The sequence below is a fragment of the Sminthopsis crassicaudata genome, chromosome 5 (assembly GCF_048593235.1).
Source record: "Sminthopsis crassicaudata isolate SCR6 chromosome 5, ASM4859323v1, whole genome shotgun sequence".
Classification (NCBI taxonomy): Eukaryota; Metazoa; Chordata; class Mammalia; order Dasyuromorphia; family Dasyuridae; genus Sminthopsis; species Sminthopsis crassicaudata.
In genome coordinates this window covers 47,242,088-47,260,823 of record NC_133621.1, presented here as the reverse complement: position 1 = coordinate 47,260,823, position 18,736 = coordinate 47,242,088, and the positions used below count along the sequence as shown (strand labels likewise).

At 40.2% G+C, this 18,736-nt stretch overlaps 2 protein-coding genes across 4 annotated transcripts in view; both read left to right on the top strand.

Moving 5' to 3' along the window:
* The first annotated feature begins 1,343 nt into the window (after positions 1-1,343).
* The window catches only part of CDK14 (cyclin dependent kinase 14), a 772,185-nt gene continuing 754,792 nt past the window's right edge, over positions 1,344-18,736 (top strand). The window contains exons 1-2 of one of the 2 annotated variants that reach the window (XM_074266574.1): positions 1,344-1,414; positions 9,446-9,536. The gene's annotated coding sequence lies outside the window, so the exon portion shown is untranslated. The remainder of the gene's footprint in view (positions 1,415-9,445; positions 9,537-18,736) is intronic. The other variant, XM_074266573.1, reaches the window with a different exon arrangement.
* Positions 1,821-17,707, top strand: CLDN12 (claudin 12). Of its 2 annotated transcripts, none has more exons than XM_074266579.1 (3): positions 1,821-2,359; positions 9,446-9,536; positions 16,614-17,707. In XM_074266579.1, exon 3 carries the CDS (start codon positions 16,658-16,660, stop codon positions 17,390-17,392), a length of 735 nt encoding a protein of 244 aa, XP_074122680.1. In that variant the 5' UTR covers positions 1,821-2,359; positions 9,446-9,536; positions 16,614-16,657; the 3' UTR covers positions 17,393-17,707. The 2 variants fall into 2 exon arrangements, with proteins under 2 accessions (XP_074122680.1, XP_074122679.1); XM_074266578.1 differs by lacking the exon at positions 1,821-2,359 and adding an exon at positions 4,881-5,319.

The window sequence follows — 18,736 nt, the reverse complement described above, 5'->3', positions numbered from 1 at the left end:
AATGTTGTATGAAGAATAATTGTAAGCACAACCATAAAGCATCTCTTTAGAAAGACACTGTCTTTCTAAAAAAGAAACTGATAGCTAGAAGAACACATAAGACTTTTTATAAATCTGCGACAAAGGGTGGCTTTCTCAGTGCAGGATGAGGAGAGAGGACACAATTAGGAACTTAAAATGTAACCCCAATAAATTATTTTAATATATAAATGAAAATTTAAAAATTAGTTAATGAACAGTGTTAAATATGTTGACAAAATACATCATTCTCCTTACAAGTCAATAAGTGGAACATGAGATTCGTCTTGCTCATCCATTAGGTGGTTTTGTTTAGTTTTTTTAAATTTTAAATTTTATTTTTCCAAATGTGTGCCAAGATAAGTTTTCAGCATTCACCTTTGCAAAACCTTGCGCTTGAATTTTTTTTCCACTCTTCCACCTTTCCAAAACAGCAAACAATCTGATAAAGGTTAAACATGTTAAACTTTTTTTTTTTTTAAGCAACTTGGCAGTTTTGCACCTGAACTTGATTTTTGAAGAACTTTTCTCTCAGCTGATTATATAGTGATTCTACTAGGCAATCAAGAGCATAGGTTTACAGATAACATGCATGGTAAGGTTTTAAGTCTAAGTTGGAAGGGCCCTTGGAGGCCACAGGATCCAGTCCTTTCATTTTATGCATGAGAAGACTGACTAAAGGTGTGCGCAGGGTCACACAACTAATGAGTGACAGGGAGGACTGACTGGGGTCAAACTCAGAAATGGAAGGCACTAATCGCGACAGCAGCTAGGTGGCGCCAAAGTCCACAGAACTCCAGGCCTGGAGTCAAACATACCCCTGTTCAGACTGTGACCCCGACCAAAGGCAAGGTATCTGCCAAGAAAACTCCAAATGCGATCCGGAAAACTGGGTCCACATCACGATCCCTGTGGTCGCAAACCGACTTAAGGGGTTTTTGGGGGATTTTTGCTGAGGCCATTGGGGTTGAGTGACTTGCCCAGGGTCAGACAACTAGGGAGCGTTAAGTGTCTGAGGTCACTCTGGTGGTCCTGAGTTCAGGGCTGGTGTCCTAACTACTGCGCCACCTAGCTGCCCCTAACTTAGTTTTAAAGTAAGACGTTACCTTTTTGTATTTACTTCATTTTGTGAGGCATTGGGCTTTAATTCCCTTAAGACTCCAACCCGGCACTTTGCGCGGGGAGGCGCCCCCCACGCTTCCCCGCTATCCCTGGCCCGCTGCCGTTGGCCGTGGCTCAGGCCGTCCTTTGTGCCCCGCTCCTCCCGCCGCCCGCTCGGGCCCTTTGACCACCCCAGGGCCGCAGGCTGCGTTAGCCGCGTGACTCAGAGGGACCAGCCTTCTCCTTGTGTGTCTGACCCCATTTCCAACGACGGGGCGGGGGCGGGCGGCAGGAGGTAAGAGACGGGCAAGCCGCTCTCCGGCCTGGCCCGGTTTTGTACGTGCGTAACCGGGAGGGAAAGAACTGACGAGTGTCGGGGGGAGCGGGACGCGTGGGGCTGCTGGGGGGCTTGACGGGACTCAGGATTAGAATCAAAGCTCGCCTTGCGCTGCCTCAATGAATTTGGGCTAAGCCGTCCAACCTCGGACCTCAGTTTCCTCATCAGTAAAAGGAACGGGTCAAACTAGATGTTCCAAAATTAACAGTAGGAAGAAAATGGGGATGGGGGAGAATGAAAGAAAAGCGTATTGGAATGGAGTGACAGGTTACCGGCATCTCCCAGGTAACAGAACGGGCAAAAAAGGTCACAAAGAGGACAAAAGGGACGTCTAAAACCAGTGGGGGCAGGCTTCCGGCCTCAATCTCCGCGGAGTGGTCGGTACCCCTTGGCTTTGAGGCCGTTAGCACTGCCTGTTACACCTGCAGGGCTCTTCAGGCGAAGGCGCTCCCAGCATTAACGCTGCCACTGTAGACAGAGGTGCGCGTAACGGCGGCAGCCCTGTGAGGGGCGGAGGCACTAACCTATACCTTACACCGCCCTTACTGGGGTCACGTCATTTGAAATGCTTGGCATCTAACGCAAAATAAGGGCCATAAAGTAAACCTTGGTTACCTAAACTTTGAGATTTGCAAAGGATTTTACAAGTATCTCAGTTGATCTTCGCAAGAACCCTGGGAAATAGCTGCTATTATGATGCCCATTTCACAGTCGAGGGAACCGAGGCGGAGGAGTTCAGTGATTTATCCGGGGTCACAGCTAGTGTCTGAAGTCAAATCTGAAATCGGGTCTTTTGACTTCCGCCCCCCTCTGCAGATCCACTGCACCTCCTAGCTGAGAACGAGCTTGCCTGGTGATATCTACCAGCTCAGGGGCGTTTGGGTTCTCAGGGAGTATTTAAAAGTAAGAGTTTCTATTATGCAGACTACTCTTTTCTGAAATGCCCCTCCTCCCCCAACACACACACACACACCCATGCAATTATTCATGATTTCTAACTTAGGGCTTGGTTTTGCTGAAAAAGGGAAAGCACCCCAAAGAGAACTGAGGGACTTTCCCCACCCTCCGCATCACTCAGCATGCCCCACTCTCTCGCAGTCATGAATGCATCTCTGTTTGTGGGGATTGCTACAGCCTGTGTCCCTTATGAACCCCTCTCATCTCAGAGCAGATTAAGAGAATGCTGGAGAATTGTAAGGAAACTTCATCAATGATGGTTATATATGCTAATTTGGAAATGCAATTAGTGTCACCTGAAATTTATTGTTGTAAAATTTGAGAGATCATTGTAAAACAGAAATGCTGTTAGACAAAATAATTTTTAATTTGAATACTTTACAGGTGACTTGAGCTTTTAAAAATATTTGATATTGGTAAACTTTTAACTATGTAATGAGGTATATTTCTAAAACGGATATTAATACTATACTACTGCTACTAATACTATTATAATAGATTTCCATTTGAAAAATCGATGAATCATCTATTAAATATTTGTGGTTTTATCCCAAGAAATGCTAAACATGAAAACAATTTCAAGATCTAAGAGTGATTTGAGCTGTAGGCCAATTCCTTTCACATATGTAACTGGCTCCAGACTTTTTTTTTTTAGGTTAAACATGTACAATTCTTCTGAAACATATTTCCACGTTTGTCATGCTATGCAAAAAAAGTCAGATCAAAAGGGGGAGGGGAGAAATACAAGAAAAAAAACCAACAAGCAAATAAACAATAACAACAAAAAAGGTAAAATACTATGTTTTTATTTATATTCAGTCTCCATAGTTCTTTCCCTGGATGTGGATGGCTCTTTCCCTCACCAGTCTATTGGAACTGGCCCCACACTTAACAGCTGTAAGCTCATCTTAGGGGAGAGGAGGCACAGGGCTTCCAGCTCTAAGTGTCATTTTCCTTCCTCTGAAATGAATTAAACTTTTCTTTGGGTCTTGACTCTCCTATCTCTAGCATACTCTGTTTCAGCTCCAGCTACCCACGGTTACAGACCAGTTCTGGTCCAGTTGACAGTTTGTTATTAGAATATTATGTAAATAGTAAAACTTTTATGCCAAATTCTAGTCTTCCAATGACTAGAAAAGCTATCAATAATATAGAGCTCACGATTTATTTAAATATACATGTGACCGAAATTGACCATGAAAGCTTATGCGAATGGATGGGCTTGAGGAAGAATGACAGCGCTTTCAAAACTTCTGGACAATGGAAATTTAGTGGAATAATAAAGAACTAAAATAATTCAGCCTTCTGGTCTCTGAAAACAAATCTCTTTCCATGAGCTGAAACTACTCTAGAGATCTGGGGACGCTACAGGAGCTACATGTTAGGCACATGTGACCTTTTTTGAAATAAAAGCAAAAAAGCTCATCTGCTTCAAAGTCCCATTAGTGTCTACAAAGTCTTATTTATTTTCTATCAAAAGTCTAATCTTAAAGATTTCTCCTTAAAAAGTGAAAATGAGATCTCTTCACATATTGAACAGGAGAGAATTATGAAATTGAGTGACCAGAAGAACATGTCTTGATTTGAAGTCAGGAAGAACTGGATTCAAATCCTGCAAGAACTATCTTATTTTTCTTTTTGTATGCCTAGCGCTTAAAACAGTGTTTTGCCCAAAGTAAGCATCCGTCAGATTATTTTGCCTCCCTTCTCTCCTCTCCTCTCCTTTCCTTTCCTCTTTCATATGATGCAGCCCTCCATGTTTAGCAAAAGTCACCATAAGATGAGAAGGCAGTAAGCCTAACAAAAATCAATAAGGACAAAAACTACATTCTTCAAACTTCTGAAAAATCTAATTTATGTGTGTATATGCTCATATATATGCACTGTGCATTGTAATAGATATGTACAGACACATATGAGCTTGTGTATGTATCATACAGCCATGTATGTGTATATGTGTGCACACAAATATGTTTACCTAAATGTATCTGTGCACATATATGTGTATATATTCATGTTCCTATACTTAGTCTCCATATCAATCATCTCTATGAAATGCAATTTTAAAATGACAAAAGTTCTTGAAATTAGAATGCTTTCAATGTCATCATTTCCACAAGTTTAAAGAATGCGTTTTTTCACGTGAATTTGTATTAGGTTCACTGCCTCTCCATCTTATTCTTAGCTGACTTCTAGGAAGTATGGAGGTTTGCATCATATATAGAACCATGGTTTTTGAGCAGGGAAGGAGGCCATTAAACAAATATACACATATACAAGTACACAGAGACAGACAGACAGAGATATACAAAATAGGTGTGGACTTGTATTGGAGTGATCTATTCTACTTAATTGATGAACCAAAAATTGGGACGGATTTAAAGTATGCTGGGAAAGGAGGTCAGGTTCCAGCCAGAGGGCTGTGAGCCCGGTGCATCCTGGGAATTGTAGTCCCGAGAGTGCTAGCAATTCCACACCCTAGGAAGAGCCGGACTACCAGCCCCGAAAGCCTTCAGGCCTTCCAGCTGGTGGGAGTTTCACTTCCTGAATCGGCTCAGGCACAGCAGGAGCAGGAACAGGAGCTGGAGCTGGAGCAGGAGCAATAGCAGAAGCAGCAGCTGGAGTAAGAGCAGGAGCATGAGCAGGACCAGGAACAGTAGCAGGAGCTAGAGCTGGAGCTGGAGCAGGAGCAAGAACAGCAGCTGGAGCAGGAGCAAGAACAGCAGCTGGAGCTGGAGCTGGAGCTGGAGCTGGAGCTGGAGCAGTAGTAGCAGTCCGGAGCAGGAGCTGGAGCTGGAGCAGCAGAGGCAGCCACTGCCATCCAGGAAGCTCTCCCCCTTGGATCACTCCAGGCTCAGGCCGTGGGAGGCCTGTAGCTCATATTCTGATGCCCCAGATCCTTTGGAGTAAGTTGTTTGAACCTTTTCTCTTAACTCGGCAGCTCGGCCCAGGGTGGAGGACTTGGGGGACTTGGAGGACATTGGGCAGTGCTGGCGGGCTCTGTGGAGACAGCCTCAGTTTCTCCCGCAGGCTTGTGTGCATGATCTTTGCGTGCTGCAGGATGTGGGGGGATGGTCACCCCGAGCCAGCTTCCTGGTGAATCGGGGGAGGAGGAGGGCATTATCAGCCCCCTGGGGTGGGAGGGGGGAGCTGGAGCCAGCAGCAGGTTGCCATTTCTGAGTCAGCTGCTGACACTGGGTTGGTCAGGATGGCCCTTCCCCCTATTCTAGCTCTGTGTGCCCTCCTGCCTGCATCTTCCCTCCCTGATCTGCAGAGGAGGGAGCCTTCTGAAGCTGACTTAGGAGGAGGGGGTGGTTTGTCAAGCAAAGGCTGTCTCATGCGGGATGCCTGAGTCAGGCTCCCAGTGACCCCCTTAGCAACAGGCAAAAATGGTGCCCGTTATGTAAAATTATATTTTTGGATTCTTGGAATAACCTGCCTGATAACCATCTTTTTACAAAGCCATCTATCTTCTTTGCTGGGATACTCAACCAATATCTGGTATCATAATAATAATACCTCTAATGATGGTCATTTCATCCCTGAGCACCCTTAATCTGGGGAGTTCCAGGTGCTTTACAAGCTTTTAATCTCACAGAAGCTGTTTGAGGTAAACATTAGTTACTAAAGTACTAAACAGAATCCTAGTTCCAATGGTCACGACATGGGGAACTCCCTTCACAAAGTAGCACAGATCACCTCATCTTAGTTGTGTGGCTACATCTGAGCATCCTGCTGGATCCTGGTGAGGAGTAGAGCAAGAACCTGAATTCAAATGCTTCCTGTGCAATTTCTGGCAAATCACTCAAACATTCTGATTCTGTGTTCGTCTTCTGTAAAATGATCTCTGAGATCCTCTCCAGCATTAGATCTATGAGTCTATCATTCAACTATCTTATCTGTGTGACATTTGAGAGTTGCTTTCTATCCCTGGGCCTCAATTTGCTCATTTGTAATATAAGGGCATTGGACTAGATGGCTTCCCAGGGCTTTTCCAAGCGTAGACCTAAGATTTTATGAACTTTGGTTGTCAAAGAATACAAAATTTAAAAAAAATTTTTAAAAATTTTAAAAAGCAAAATCATCACTGGCTTCGTAGAACTCTTTTTAGCTTAAGTAGTTTGGTTTTCCCAGGCCTTGACGTTACCAGCTCTCCACTGATACAGTGTCCCAATAAGCATGACAAGAGCTAGGATTTGTAGTGGGCACTGTGCAGGTGCCCAGTGAGTCTTAGGTGGCTAGCTTCATGAATAGTACATTTGCCATGGAAATTAATAAAAGAGCTTCCAGTGAAGGCAAAACCAGTAGAGAAAACGTCCATATCTAATGAAATCATTGCAGCTCTGAATGAGCCAGTAATAGAACTGCAAACCCACCAGACAAGTGGCTCGATTCACAGCTCTATTAATAATTTTAAATGGAGTTAGCATTTTTCCCTAAACAAAATTTTAAATCATTCAGAATTACCCAGTTCTTGTTTCTATTTGAGCTTTTCTTGGAGTGGTTTGCTATGTCCTTCTCTGGCTCATTTTACAAATGAGGAGGCAAATTAGAGTTATGGGACTTGGAGGGGGGAGGGGGTGTTACACAGCCAGTAACTATTTGAGCTTGGATTTGAACTCAGGAACTTGAGCCTTCCTGACTTTGGTCCTGGAGTTCTACTGTCCAATATCCATTTTACAAATAAGGAAATTTAAGCCTCTAAGAGTACTTGTACAAGGTTATAACAGAAGTCCTTGTATTCTGAATTCATTTGCAAGGTTGGTGTTCCATTCATTGACCTATTTCACTTAAAATTAATTTCCTTTGTCAGTAAGTACACTGCTTGATTGAGTCTGTGAGAATTGCCTGTGAACTGAGCTTGCATGCTTCCTTGAATCAGTCTAAGCCACTGTACTTTGATTTATGTGAGATTTGGGAGAAATTGTATTTAAAAACCAGATAGATATTCCTGTGGGCAAATGAGGAAGGAGTGAGGCCCTGTGGAATTAAGTCAGAAAAAACTGGCTTCCAACCAAGGAAAGGAAGAAGAGAAGGGAAGGCTGAGCTATTCTGGAGAAGGGAAAGAATGAGGTCGACCATTGGCCTTATAGACATCTCTAAGCAGAAGTCTCATGCTGATACCACCTGCCTGATACAGCCACCTACTCCAGCACTAAAGGAAGTTCTAAGAAAAAGGACTGTTCTGGCCCCAACTTCCTCTCCCATTGCTTGCCTGTCCATAGACACTAATATAATCTGCCGCTTTGTTGTTTTCAGGAACCCAAATCTTTCCTCAACCACAAAGCAGCTAGATGTAGAAATAGATGTAAGTGTAAATTACACCTCTTCCAGTTATGAGTAGGGGATGTGTACTTAACTATACAAGAAATAGAGACAGTGATGAAAGAAAATAGATAGCTGATTACATGTAGCGGAACAGCTTTTCCAGACATAAAATTAATGCATCTAGATAAGACAGGAAGCCATCAAATGGGAGGAAAAACTTCATTGTATCAGACTTCTCTGACAAGAGTTTGGTATGCAAGACATATAAACAGTTATTACATGCACCTCCATACATCTATATGCATGGATCTATTATGTGTATATAATTATATGTGTACATAGAGACGTTCACAGCTATGTGTATATACACATGTCTAAAACCCAATAGTCATTCTCCATTAAATAAGTGCTCAAAGAATATAAACAGATCTCAAAAGAACTGCAAGATATTTACAACCACATGAAAGACTGCTCCAAATTACTAATAATAAGAAAAATGTCAATCAAAACAACACTAAGACTTCATCTCACACCCTGCATATTGGCAAAGATGACAAAAAATGGCAACTGTTTATGTTGGAGAGGTTATAGAATTATAGACTCACTGATAAGTTATTGGTGGAGCTGTGAAATGGTACTACCATTTGGGAAGTATGCAAATAAAATGCCTAAAATGCCCATACTTTTTGAACCGTTGGCTATTACTGGAGTAACTTAATGGAATTGTTTGTTCCCAAAAAAAGTCATTGAAAAGAGGAAAGTTCCCATAAACTGTGCACCAAAATATTTTAACAGTATTTTTATGGTACAATTAGAAACAAAGTAAATAATGATTGGGGAATGGATAAACAAATTGTGGAACATTCAATGCGTATATCATCGTGCTGTAAAAAATTACTTGTGATGAATACAGAGTATAGAAAAATCTATGTGAACTGATGCAAATGAAATAAGCAGAGCCAAGAAAACTATATATCATAATGACAACAACATAAATGGAAGCAACAACCACATACAAAATCAAAAGTGAATGACAATAAAGATCAAGCATGATTTAAATGAAAAGATAGGACATGGCTCCTCAATTCCACCCCTTTTGGGCTGGGAGGTCCACAGGTGTTAAATATTACATTTGTTTGGGGAATTTTTTTTCAACATATTCATTAGTTAGCTCATTTTCCCCCCTCCCAGTTCCCTCTCTCTTTGTTTTTAAATATATTATTTGTTTTATTACATGATTCTTGAAGATTAAGGGAAAGGAATCCTGGGGGAAATAATCAATTATATTTAAACTTTATTAAAATTAAAGATTTTTAAAATTACATTAAAAAACCTAAAAGACTTTAAAAACTTACTTTTAAAATATATATATGTGTGTGTAAACTGTTTACAAATATCTATCTCTATATATGTTAAGGTAAAGAATCAAACCTCTGCCTACAACTTTACCTAAGGCCTCAGAATAATTGTGATCATATTTGTAAGTTTTTGTCAAAAATAAATTCCTTTAGTCTATAAAAGGAACCAAATGGCCCTTAGGAGCTATCATATTGCCCTAGACTTAAATTGAACTACTTTCTATTTACATGCAACTCTTTTCATTGTAAAGAAAATGCCTTGTGAACTGTATGGCATCTTATAAAGGTGAGCTGCTGTTACTACCACTTCACTTTTTGATATAAAACTTCTTTGGCATTGCAAATCAATTCATTGTGAAAATATTAAATTCTGCTTAGGGAAAACCAAATATGCTTCTTTTTTCAGGTCCAGTTCATCTTATATATTCATGCAGATTTGGTAGGATTTCTTCCAAGTTGACAGAGGCACTTTAAAGCTTCCCAGGTAAACCTCAAAGGTAAGTATGAGGCTTCTTGGATTATCTTTTATTTACCATTATTCTCTCTCCCTTTTTGTGACATACTTTAGTGACCAGTGACAGGTATCTTTTACTTGGATTGAGAAGGAAATATGACAAACTTCATTGTTGTGCATATCACTTAGTGCTCCCATCACCTTAGGAATCTTGTTATATTGGAAGAGGTATTGGATTTGGAGTATGAGGGACCTGAGTTTGAATTCTGGCTTTTCTACTTAAACTTTGTAGTGAAGGGCAAATTATATAAACTTCTGGATGTGAAAAATGAAGGGGATGGACTAGCTGGTCAATAAGTCCCTCACTCCATTCAATTCTAAATCATGCTCTCAGCCTCGGTTTTCTCTTCATATAAATGACACAGTTTGTAAAATCTCTTCCATCTTCAAATCTATGCTTCTGCCCACATGCCCATGGCATTCACTAAAAGTATTTAAGAAAATAGCATTTTGAAATTATTTATTAGATAGCTTTTTGATTCACAAAATTTGGAATTTTTAAATAACTTCCAACAATAGCAAATATCATCCTTCAGATCCATTGATAATCATACCAAAATGGAAAATGCCAAGACTTAAGATTTTGTTTGTGCAATAATACTCTAAATAGAGCAATATTTCTATTGTATGGCTTTAAGTAGAAGTTTAGTTCAGTATTGAGTTTCCACAAAAGAAGTTATTTCTATCTCAGACAAGACAGATTAAAATAGATAAAACAATTGAAAAGATAAATGTATCCCAGGTAATATCAACCTGTTAATAGATTTTTACCTTTATTAAAATTTGTTTCCAACCCAATATAGTTTATTTGAGGGCAACTAGTGTCACAGTTGACAGATTGATGGAGTTGGAGTCAGAAATACTGAGCTTTTTGAGTTCAAATTCAACTTTCATACACAAGCTGGACAAGTCACTTAACCTTGTTTGCCTCAGTTTCCCCATCTGTAAAATGAGATAGAGAAGGAAATGGCAAATCATTCTAATATCTTTGCCAAAAAACCTCAAAAGGAGGGCAATTACATGGTGCAGTGGATAGAGCACATGACCTGCATTCAAATCCAGCCTCAAATACTTTTTAGCTGTGTGACTCTGGGCAAGTCACTTAATCCAATTGTCTTGCCCAAAAAAACCCAAAACAAATCCAAAAGGGTTCACAAAGAGTTGTATAAAACTGGAAAACTACTGATCAGCAACAAATAGTTTATTTAAAAGTTCTTGGCAAGGACTCTTAGTGCTCAAAAAAATATTTTCCTTCTTTATTCTTAAAAAAAGAGCTTTGAAAACTGAAGGAGTTAGTATAAATATAAATGATTACTTTGTCTCATGAACCAGCACTGGCTTTATCTGACAGTCACGGTAGATGGGAGGGACTCTTGGTTAAATAAACTGCAAGTGAAAACAAGAATCAGCTCAGCACCAGTCTCCCAGTTTGCTGGTTCCTGTTGGACCGCTGCAGTCATGATGTATAAAAGTTTGGTGTAGTCATATTATTTTACATGTCCTCATGTACATACAGATGTCCCAGAATGACTTTCTTTGGCCCCTTCTAACTTTTGAAGGGAACTTTGGATTGAGCTAATCTTGAGAAGATATGAGAGATAATTTACAAATGGCAAAAGAGATAGGGAACCGCTGAAAGGAATCCTAGTTGGAGTAAGGATGGACCTCCTCCTCATACCCTTTTATTATTATCCTGGGTGAGGCTAGGAAGTTCTCAATGCTCTAGGCAATTTCCTAAGACCATAAATTACAAATGACCTGCCAGTGTGCCAGGCACTGAGTTAATCACTTTACAAATACTAATTCATTTGACCTTCCCAACAACCATGAGAGATAGGTGCCATTAGTATTTTCATCTTACATTGAGGAAACCAAGGCAGCAGAAGTTAAGTGATAATAATTAAAATATTATTCACATAGCATCTACTCTATGTAACTTTGCTAAGTGCTTTATAAATATTAGTGTATTTGGTCCCCACAACAATTTTATGAGGTAGAGTTATCATCTCCCACTTTACAATTGAGGAAACTGAGGTAAATAGAAGTTGAGTAACTTGCCCAGAATTACATAATTAGTAAATGTCTGAGTCTGCATTTGAACTTGGGTCTCTCTGACTTCAAGCCCAGTACTCAAATCACTTTGCCATCTATCTGCCTCATAGATTGCTGTAAAATTTTTAAACATTTATTTCAATTCAAATGAAGATGCTTTATCCATTTTTATTATCACTATTCTTTGTCTAATCACTGTCATTGTTCTCTTACTAAGAATGCAATTACAGACTGTGCTCAGTATTTATAATAAACCAGATTTGACAGGAAGGTGGGGTAGGGAGTAGGAATTATAGTCTGTAGCTGAATTAATACAGTATATCTTTTCTCTGCTGCTCCCTCAATCAAAAAAAATCTAACCCCTCCCTAGAGTGTCCCACCTACTTATCTGTCATCTCATATGCTAGAGGAAGCAGCAGTTAGGGTGATGGAGTTTCAAAGCTTTTTTCCGAGATCTAGAATACAATTATCTTCCTGGGGTTAGAATGTACCTAGAAAGCTGGGAGGTGATTAACATTTCCTCCTAGAAAGATCCCCAGTTACCTTGATCTAGAGATCTTTAGCTCTTTTCTGAGTCTTTTAATCCTTTTAAACCTGAAAGAAGAGCAGTTCCAGAATCAGACAGTCACAGAAGGCTTAAGCAGTGAGAGAATAAAGGAGAACTTTAAGTATTTTAACTGCTGATTATAAAATCAGATGGTCAGAGATCTATCTCAGAATGCCTAGCTTCCTTGCTTCCAACACATGAATCATTATTAATTCTGGCTCCGTGAATGATCAAGGGGGGTCCACAGAAGCCAAGATTACATTGCTAGCTAGGGGGGTCGGAGTTGGATAGAGAGGGCCAGGGACGTGGCTTACTCCTGACTTTATTCCTTCCTGACTCTAAAAACTGCCAAGAGTTTGTGAAAAGATTAGAACAGTGCCATGTTTCAAGCCAAGTTAAATTAGTGCAAATTGATTTATTCAGCCTATTCATTCCTCATGGTTCAGGTAAGCTGTATGAAAAGTTAGGTTCAGGTAAACCATCTCATTGTGTTTTCATTAAACTACATTCTCAAGGTTCCCACGTGAATATTTTCCACAGTACCATGGAGAGTAGGGGTTGGGATGGAGGAAGTCTGACTTCTATCACTTGGAAGCTATAATTCAGATTTCTTTTTTCTGTAAAAATGAGATTGGAGCAGATCAACATTTCTCAGACTTTTTGGTCTCAGGATTCCTTTATATCCTTAAAAATTATTGAAGACTCCTAAGAGTTTTTGTTCTTATGGGATTATAGCTACCAATATTTGTTAGAAATCAAAACATCATGGTATTACTATGAAAAGAGTTTTGACCTCTCTGATACCCTGAAAATATTTGGAGAACCCAATCACACTTTGAGAATTGCTGGAATAAATAAACTCTAAAGTCATTTTAGCTATAAATATAGTAACCCTATATTTTGGCAAGTTCTGTACTTGGGAAAAGTGGCCATTTTTTAGACTGTGTAATATAGAGATAAAGCATTGGATTTAGGGTCTAAGTACAAATCACATTTGGCTGTGTGAATGTGATCAAGTCACTTAACTTCTCTGTGCTTTGCCTTAAATATAAAATGAGGGGATTGGAATCAACAGCCTCCAAGATCCCTTCCAGCTCTACTTATAAGTTCCTATCAAATTATATAACAGGAGAGGTTAAAATACAGGTGATGCTACATATTTGGTCTGTGTACATTCACAGGTATTTAATAACCTATGGGCTATATATTCTTTCTTTTAGCTTTTTTCTTTTCTTTTTTAAATTAAAGCTTTTTATTTTCAAAACATGCATAGATAATTTTCAACATTCATCTTTGCAAAACATTGTGTTCCAAATTTTTTTTACTCCCTCCCCAAGATGGCTAGTAATCCAATATATGTTAGACATGTGCAGTTCTTCTATACATATTCTACAAATTATGCTGCACAAGAAAAACCAGATCAAAAAAGGAAAACAAAATGAGAAAGAAAACAAAATACAAGCAAAAACAACAAAAGTGAAAATATTATGTTGTGATCCACACTCAGTCCCCATAGTCCCCTCTCTAGGTACAAATGGCTCTTTTCATCTCAAGAGCATTGGAACGAGCCTGAATCACCAATAAGTTTTTTATTTTCAAAACATATACAAAAATAGTTTTCAACATTCACCCTTGCAAAACCTTGTATTCCAATTTTTTTTCTCCCTCCCTCTCCCCAAGGCAACAAATAATCCAATATATGTTAAACATGTGAAGGTCTTCTGTATATATTTCCACAATTATCATGTTATACAAGAAAAACCAGATCAAAAAAGGAAAAAAAAAATGAGAAAGAAAACAAAAGGCAAACAAACAAGAAGAAAGTGAAAAATACAATGTCGTCATCCACATTCAGTCCCATAGTCTTTTTTTCTGAATTGGGCTAAATATTCTGAGGGGTGCACCCAATTTTTTAAAATTTAATTTTCATGTGCCCATCTTTTTAAAGTATTTTACTTCTCTATTGGAATTTGTTTGTCATAGAGACCTTAATATATTTTAACCCTTTTTCTCAGATACTCTGAATCCCAGAAAGTCTCTGTCTGGAAGAATTTGTACAGAAGCTGCAAATAAAGTTCACAATGCAGGTTTCTCTTTGAAAATAAACAGGAATTCTGGGTAGTTTGGGCCTCTCTAAATGGTTTAAGTTAAAGGAAATTCTTGAAATCCACAAAGAAAACTTACAAGTCTTCTTTATCTGGCTTTTGTCCATCTATTCTAGGGGAAAGACCAAACTATGAATGCCAATGGAATTTGAAAGGAGTTGTAAACTCCTTATGGCTGGAAGCTTTGGTGTGACTTTATTGGAGGCTTGATGATAGTAATGCTGTTCTTTAATTACAGAAAAGATGTCCCAGATTGCCCTCCCCGTGATCAGTGGAGCACATCCTGAGTGTGTGTGTGTTTGTTTTAATTGCTGCCCTTGGAACGGGTGGCGTGTTTGTGAGCACCTTGGAACATCCATGGCCTTGGAACAGAACTCACTTGGGAACTGAGCCCATAGTCAACATGAGCCTATAACCAACTGAGTTAATCCATCCCAGGCCCTGGGATCATTTGGGAGAGAACATAAGAGTCTAGGTCTTGAGGTGAAGCAATGTGGCCAGTCTGTCCCATAGCGAGCAAAATGGGGATCTTTCTCCCTCGTGTCACATGTGACTGCATAATTACTTAGATGGGGATGTTCATAATGCAGTGGAAAGAACTCTGGCCCAGTAATCAAAGGGTTTGCTTTGAAGCCCTAGCTCTGAAACTTAGTAATTCTGGGGACAAATCATTTTACTTCTACTTTCCTTTTCATCATTTCACATTTTACAGATAATTTGTACCATCAATATATCTTATTGCTGCTTTTATCTCTTGCCATTTTCTTCAGAACTAGTTCAGTAAATATTGCTTGATACTAGAAGGCTGAAAGAACCACACTGTAATCAAAATATTTTCTATCTCTAGCTTGAACATCATGTTCCTGATTGGGAGGGAAAAAAAAGTAAATGTACTGGTTGGCCATTTCTGATTTTTTTTTTTTTTTTTTTTTTTTTTTTACTGATTGGTTATTCAAGGTCAATCAATATTTATTTATTTATTGAGGGCTGACTATGTGCCTAATGTTATTTTATTATGGCAAAGTACTGAGACCTGCTCAGCAATTAGATTTCCAGGAACTGGGGCAAAGAAACAGGACTTTTGATCTCTCTCTCTCTCTCTCTCTTTTTTTTTTCTATTATTAAAGATTTTTTCTTCAAAACATATGAATTAGAAGTTCCTTTGGATAGATTCAAATTGTGTGGCTTCCTGATTCTTTGTTGATTTGTTTTCTACTACAGAAACTTTATTTTAGAAGAGAGCGTGATCTGGAAACTACAGGGATATATCTTTCTTTTCATCTTTAATATAGTAATAGATACTGGAGTGATTATTGTTTTAAAATGTGATTCATTTATATGAATGGGTAATATTAATTTCTCAAATTTTACTAGGAATGTCTTGAATCATCCATTAAGTCATTGGTAGTCGAACTAAAGTTCATCTATCCTTTTTTTCTAATGAATTTAGGGGCATTTTCATTTCCTATCACAAAAAAAGACCTCTCCACATTGCTGTCTAGTACCTGTTGGAACAGATGGAACCCTAGAACATTCATGGCCTGGGAGCAGAACCCACTTGGGAACTGAGCCCATAGTCATGGTATCATTTACACCATCTTCAAACTGTCTCCAGCCGATGGAGTGAATCCATCACAGGCCCCAGGGTCATTTGACAGAGAACATAGGAGTTATCCCTTCAACCTCTGCAAAGGGAGGCTTAGAGATGAAGGGCTGTGGCCGGTGCTCCATAGGGAGCAAAAGGGAAGAGTGGGAACTTTTCTCCCTCCTGTTGCATGTGACTGTGCAACCGCTTCTTTGTGACAGGGGGAGTGTATGATACATTGGAAAGAACTCTGGCATTTACCAGGGCACTGTTGCATGTTTTCATTGCATAGTGGTGGTAAAAGACAAAGTAAAAATTTAATTCCCAAGGTCACTTAACATCAAATAACTTTAAGTCTCTATTTGACTGTGAGGAAGATGCCAGGAGATCACGCAGTAATCAGCTCTTTGATGTCCAAACGTATGAATGTTCAGTAAATTGCCCACGTACCTAAGGGTGATGCTTTCAGAAAGAACTCTAGGTTTGGGCTCAGAGGACCTGGCTTCAAGTCCCAGCTCTGGTCCTTACTACTCATGGGACCTGTAGAAAGCCTCCTCCTAACCTCAGTTTCCCCACCTGCAGAATGAAAGATTTGGGCCATTGAGAACCCTAAACAAAGGGAAGTATAAATCTAGGAAATTTCTACTGCATTTGTATCCTCACCAAATTCTTCTCCTGGATTTGATGCCGATGATTCTGATAGGTTTGCCCATTCTAGTCCGCTGTAAATTATCTCCTGAAGTTGTGTTCTCTTGTATTTTCTGTCCCTAGTCAGTTTTTTGATCCAGAGTGACCGCTCTGCCTCCGCGCCTGCCATGGGTTGTCGGGATGTCCACGCGGCCACGGTGCTCTCCTTCCTGTGTGGTATCGCCTCCGTGGCAGGGCTCTTTGCTGGGACCATGCTTCCCAACTGGAGAAAACTGAGACTGATCACGTTCAACAAGAATGAGAAGAACCTGACTGTGTACACCGGGCTCTGGGTGAAATGCGCCCGCTACGACCGGAGCAGCGACTGCCTGATGTACGACACCAAGTGGTACTCCTCCGTGGATCAGCTGGACCTGCGGGTGCTCCAGTTCGCCCTGCCCCTCAGCATCCTGGTGGCGGCCGCCGCGCTTCTGCTCTGCCTGATCGGGATGTGTAATACGGCCTTCAAGTCCTCTGTGCCTAACATCAAACTGGCCCGGTGCCTGGTCAACAGTGCCGGCTGCCACCTCGTGGCGGGGCTCCTCTTTTTCTCCGCCGGCCTCTTGAGTCTGGCCCCGTCCATCTGGGTCATCTTCTACAACAGCCACCTCAACAGGAAGTTTGAGCCCGTCTTCTCGTTCGACTACGCAGTCTACGTGACGGTGGCCAGCGCCGGGGGCCTGTTCACCACCTCGCTCTTGCTGTTCCTTTGGTACTGCGCCTGCAAGGCCCTCCCCTCCCCTTTCTGGCAGCCCCTGTACTCCCACGCGCCCAGCATGCACAGCTACTCTCAGCCCTACTCGGCCAGATCGCGCCTCTCCGCCATTGAGATTGACATCCCTGTGGTCACCCACTCCAATTAGAGGGGGGGCTGTTTTCCGGGACAACTGTTCAGCATCCACAAGGCAGCATCTGCCCCCATACAGCGCCTTGTCCCGACCCGGCGAGGCGGCCGGGCTTTCACAGTCCGATCTGATGAATGAACTTCCACAAAACTCCACCTTACTTTTCGGCTGGAACTTTCCTTGACAATTCCTTTGCTCGTCATCCTGGGAAGTTTTTTCTCCTCCTGCTTCCATGTTGATATTGAGCCTATACATATACATACAGACACATACACATACACATACACATGTATGTATAAGTGCATAAACATTATTAATTCTGTGGCATATTAATACTTGTGTTAAATTGCCCTTTTTTAAGCTGGATTTCATATAAACCCCACATGCATGTCTGCATACACAAACAAAAGAAGCAGTTTTTTTAATTGTGTACTTTCAGCCACAGGATCTGTCCTAGAATTATCTGATCTTCCTGTTCGAAAAAATGGAACTTTTTGTTACTTTTCTCCGCTCTATAGCGATGTGTTCTTGTACAATTAGATGTTTTCAAGATTACAATTCAAGAATTCTTTTTATCTATGTTCTGTCTCATTGCCACGGTATGTTTAAAGCTAAAACTCATTTTAAGTGATATCAAATAGAATCATACTAAACAAATTTTTTTAAAAGTTGTCAGCCAAAATAGAGTTTCACGGTCCTGATTTGATTGAAAATTGCTTAATTTGAGTTAAATATCTACAGTACAAACATGATGGTCTTTAGTGCCCCCTTGGGCACAAGGTAACAAGGTTTTTTTCTTCCCCTTTGACCATCGATACAACAGTATTCTCCAATGTACACCACATGTCGGGATGACAGGGTTGAGTAGTTTATCTTTTTTTTTTTTAATAATAATGGTTGGCAGGAATCATTTTTCTTTACTAAATGTGATGTCAACAATATAATAAAATCATTGTGATCAAGCTCTTTGAATGGAAAAATGGTGGAGAAGTTCAAGTTTCAGCAGAATTCTAACCTGCTTCTGCCTGTCCTGGTTTGCTACTTACCTTTGACATGAAGCAACAAGTAGTCATTAAACATCTGCCAAGTGCTGAGTACTGAGTGAAGCACCAGGACAATTAAAAGGAAAGATCTCACTCTACCAGCTATAAATAGAAGGAGTTAGATTATGTCATCTCTCTCAGGGTTTCTTAGTCTGGGGTCCACATGCTCCCTGGAGGAATCCGTGGAGAGATTTCAGGGAGATCTCCTAACTTAGATGTGAACTTGGATGAGAAAAAAAATTTCCATCTTTATTTTTAACTGAAATTTAACATTTCCTTTACTTGTTTAAAAATGTGATTCTAAGAAGGGGTCCATAAG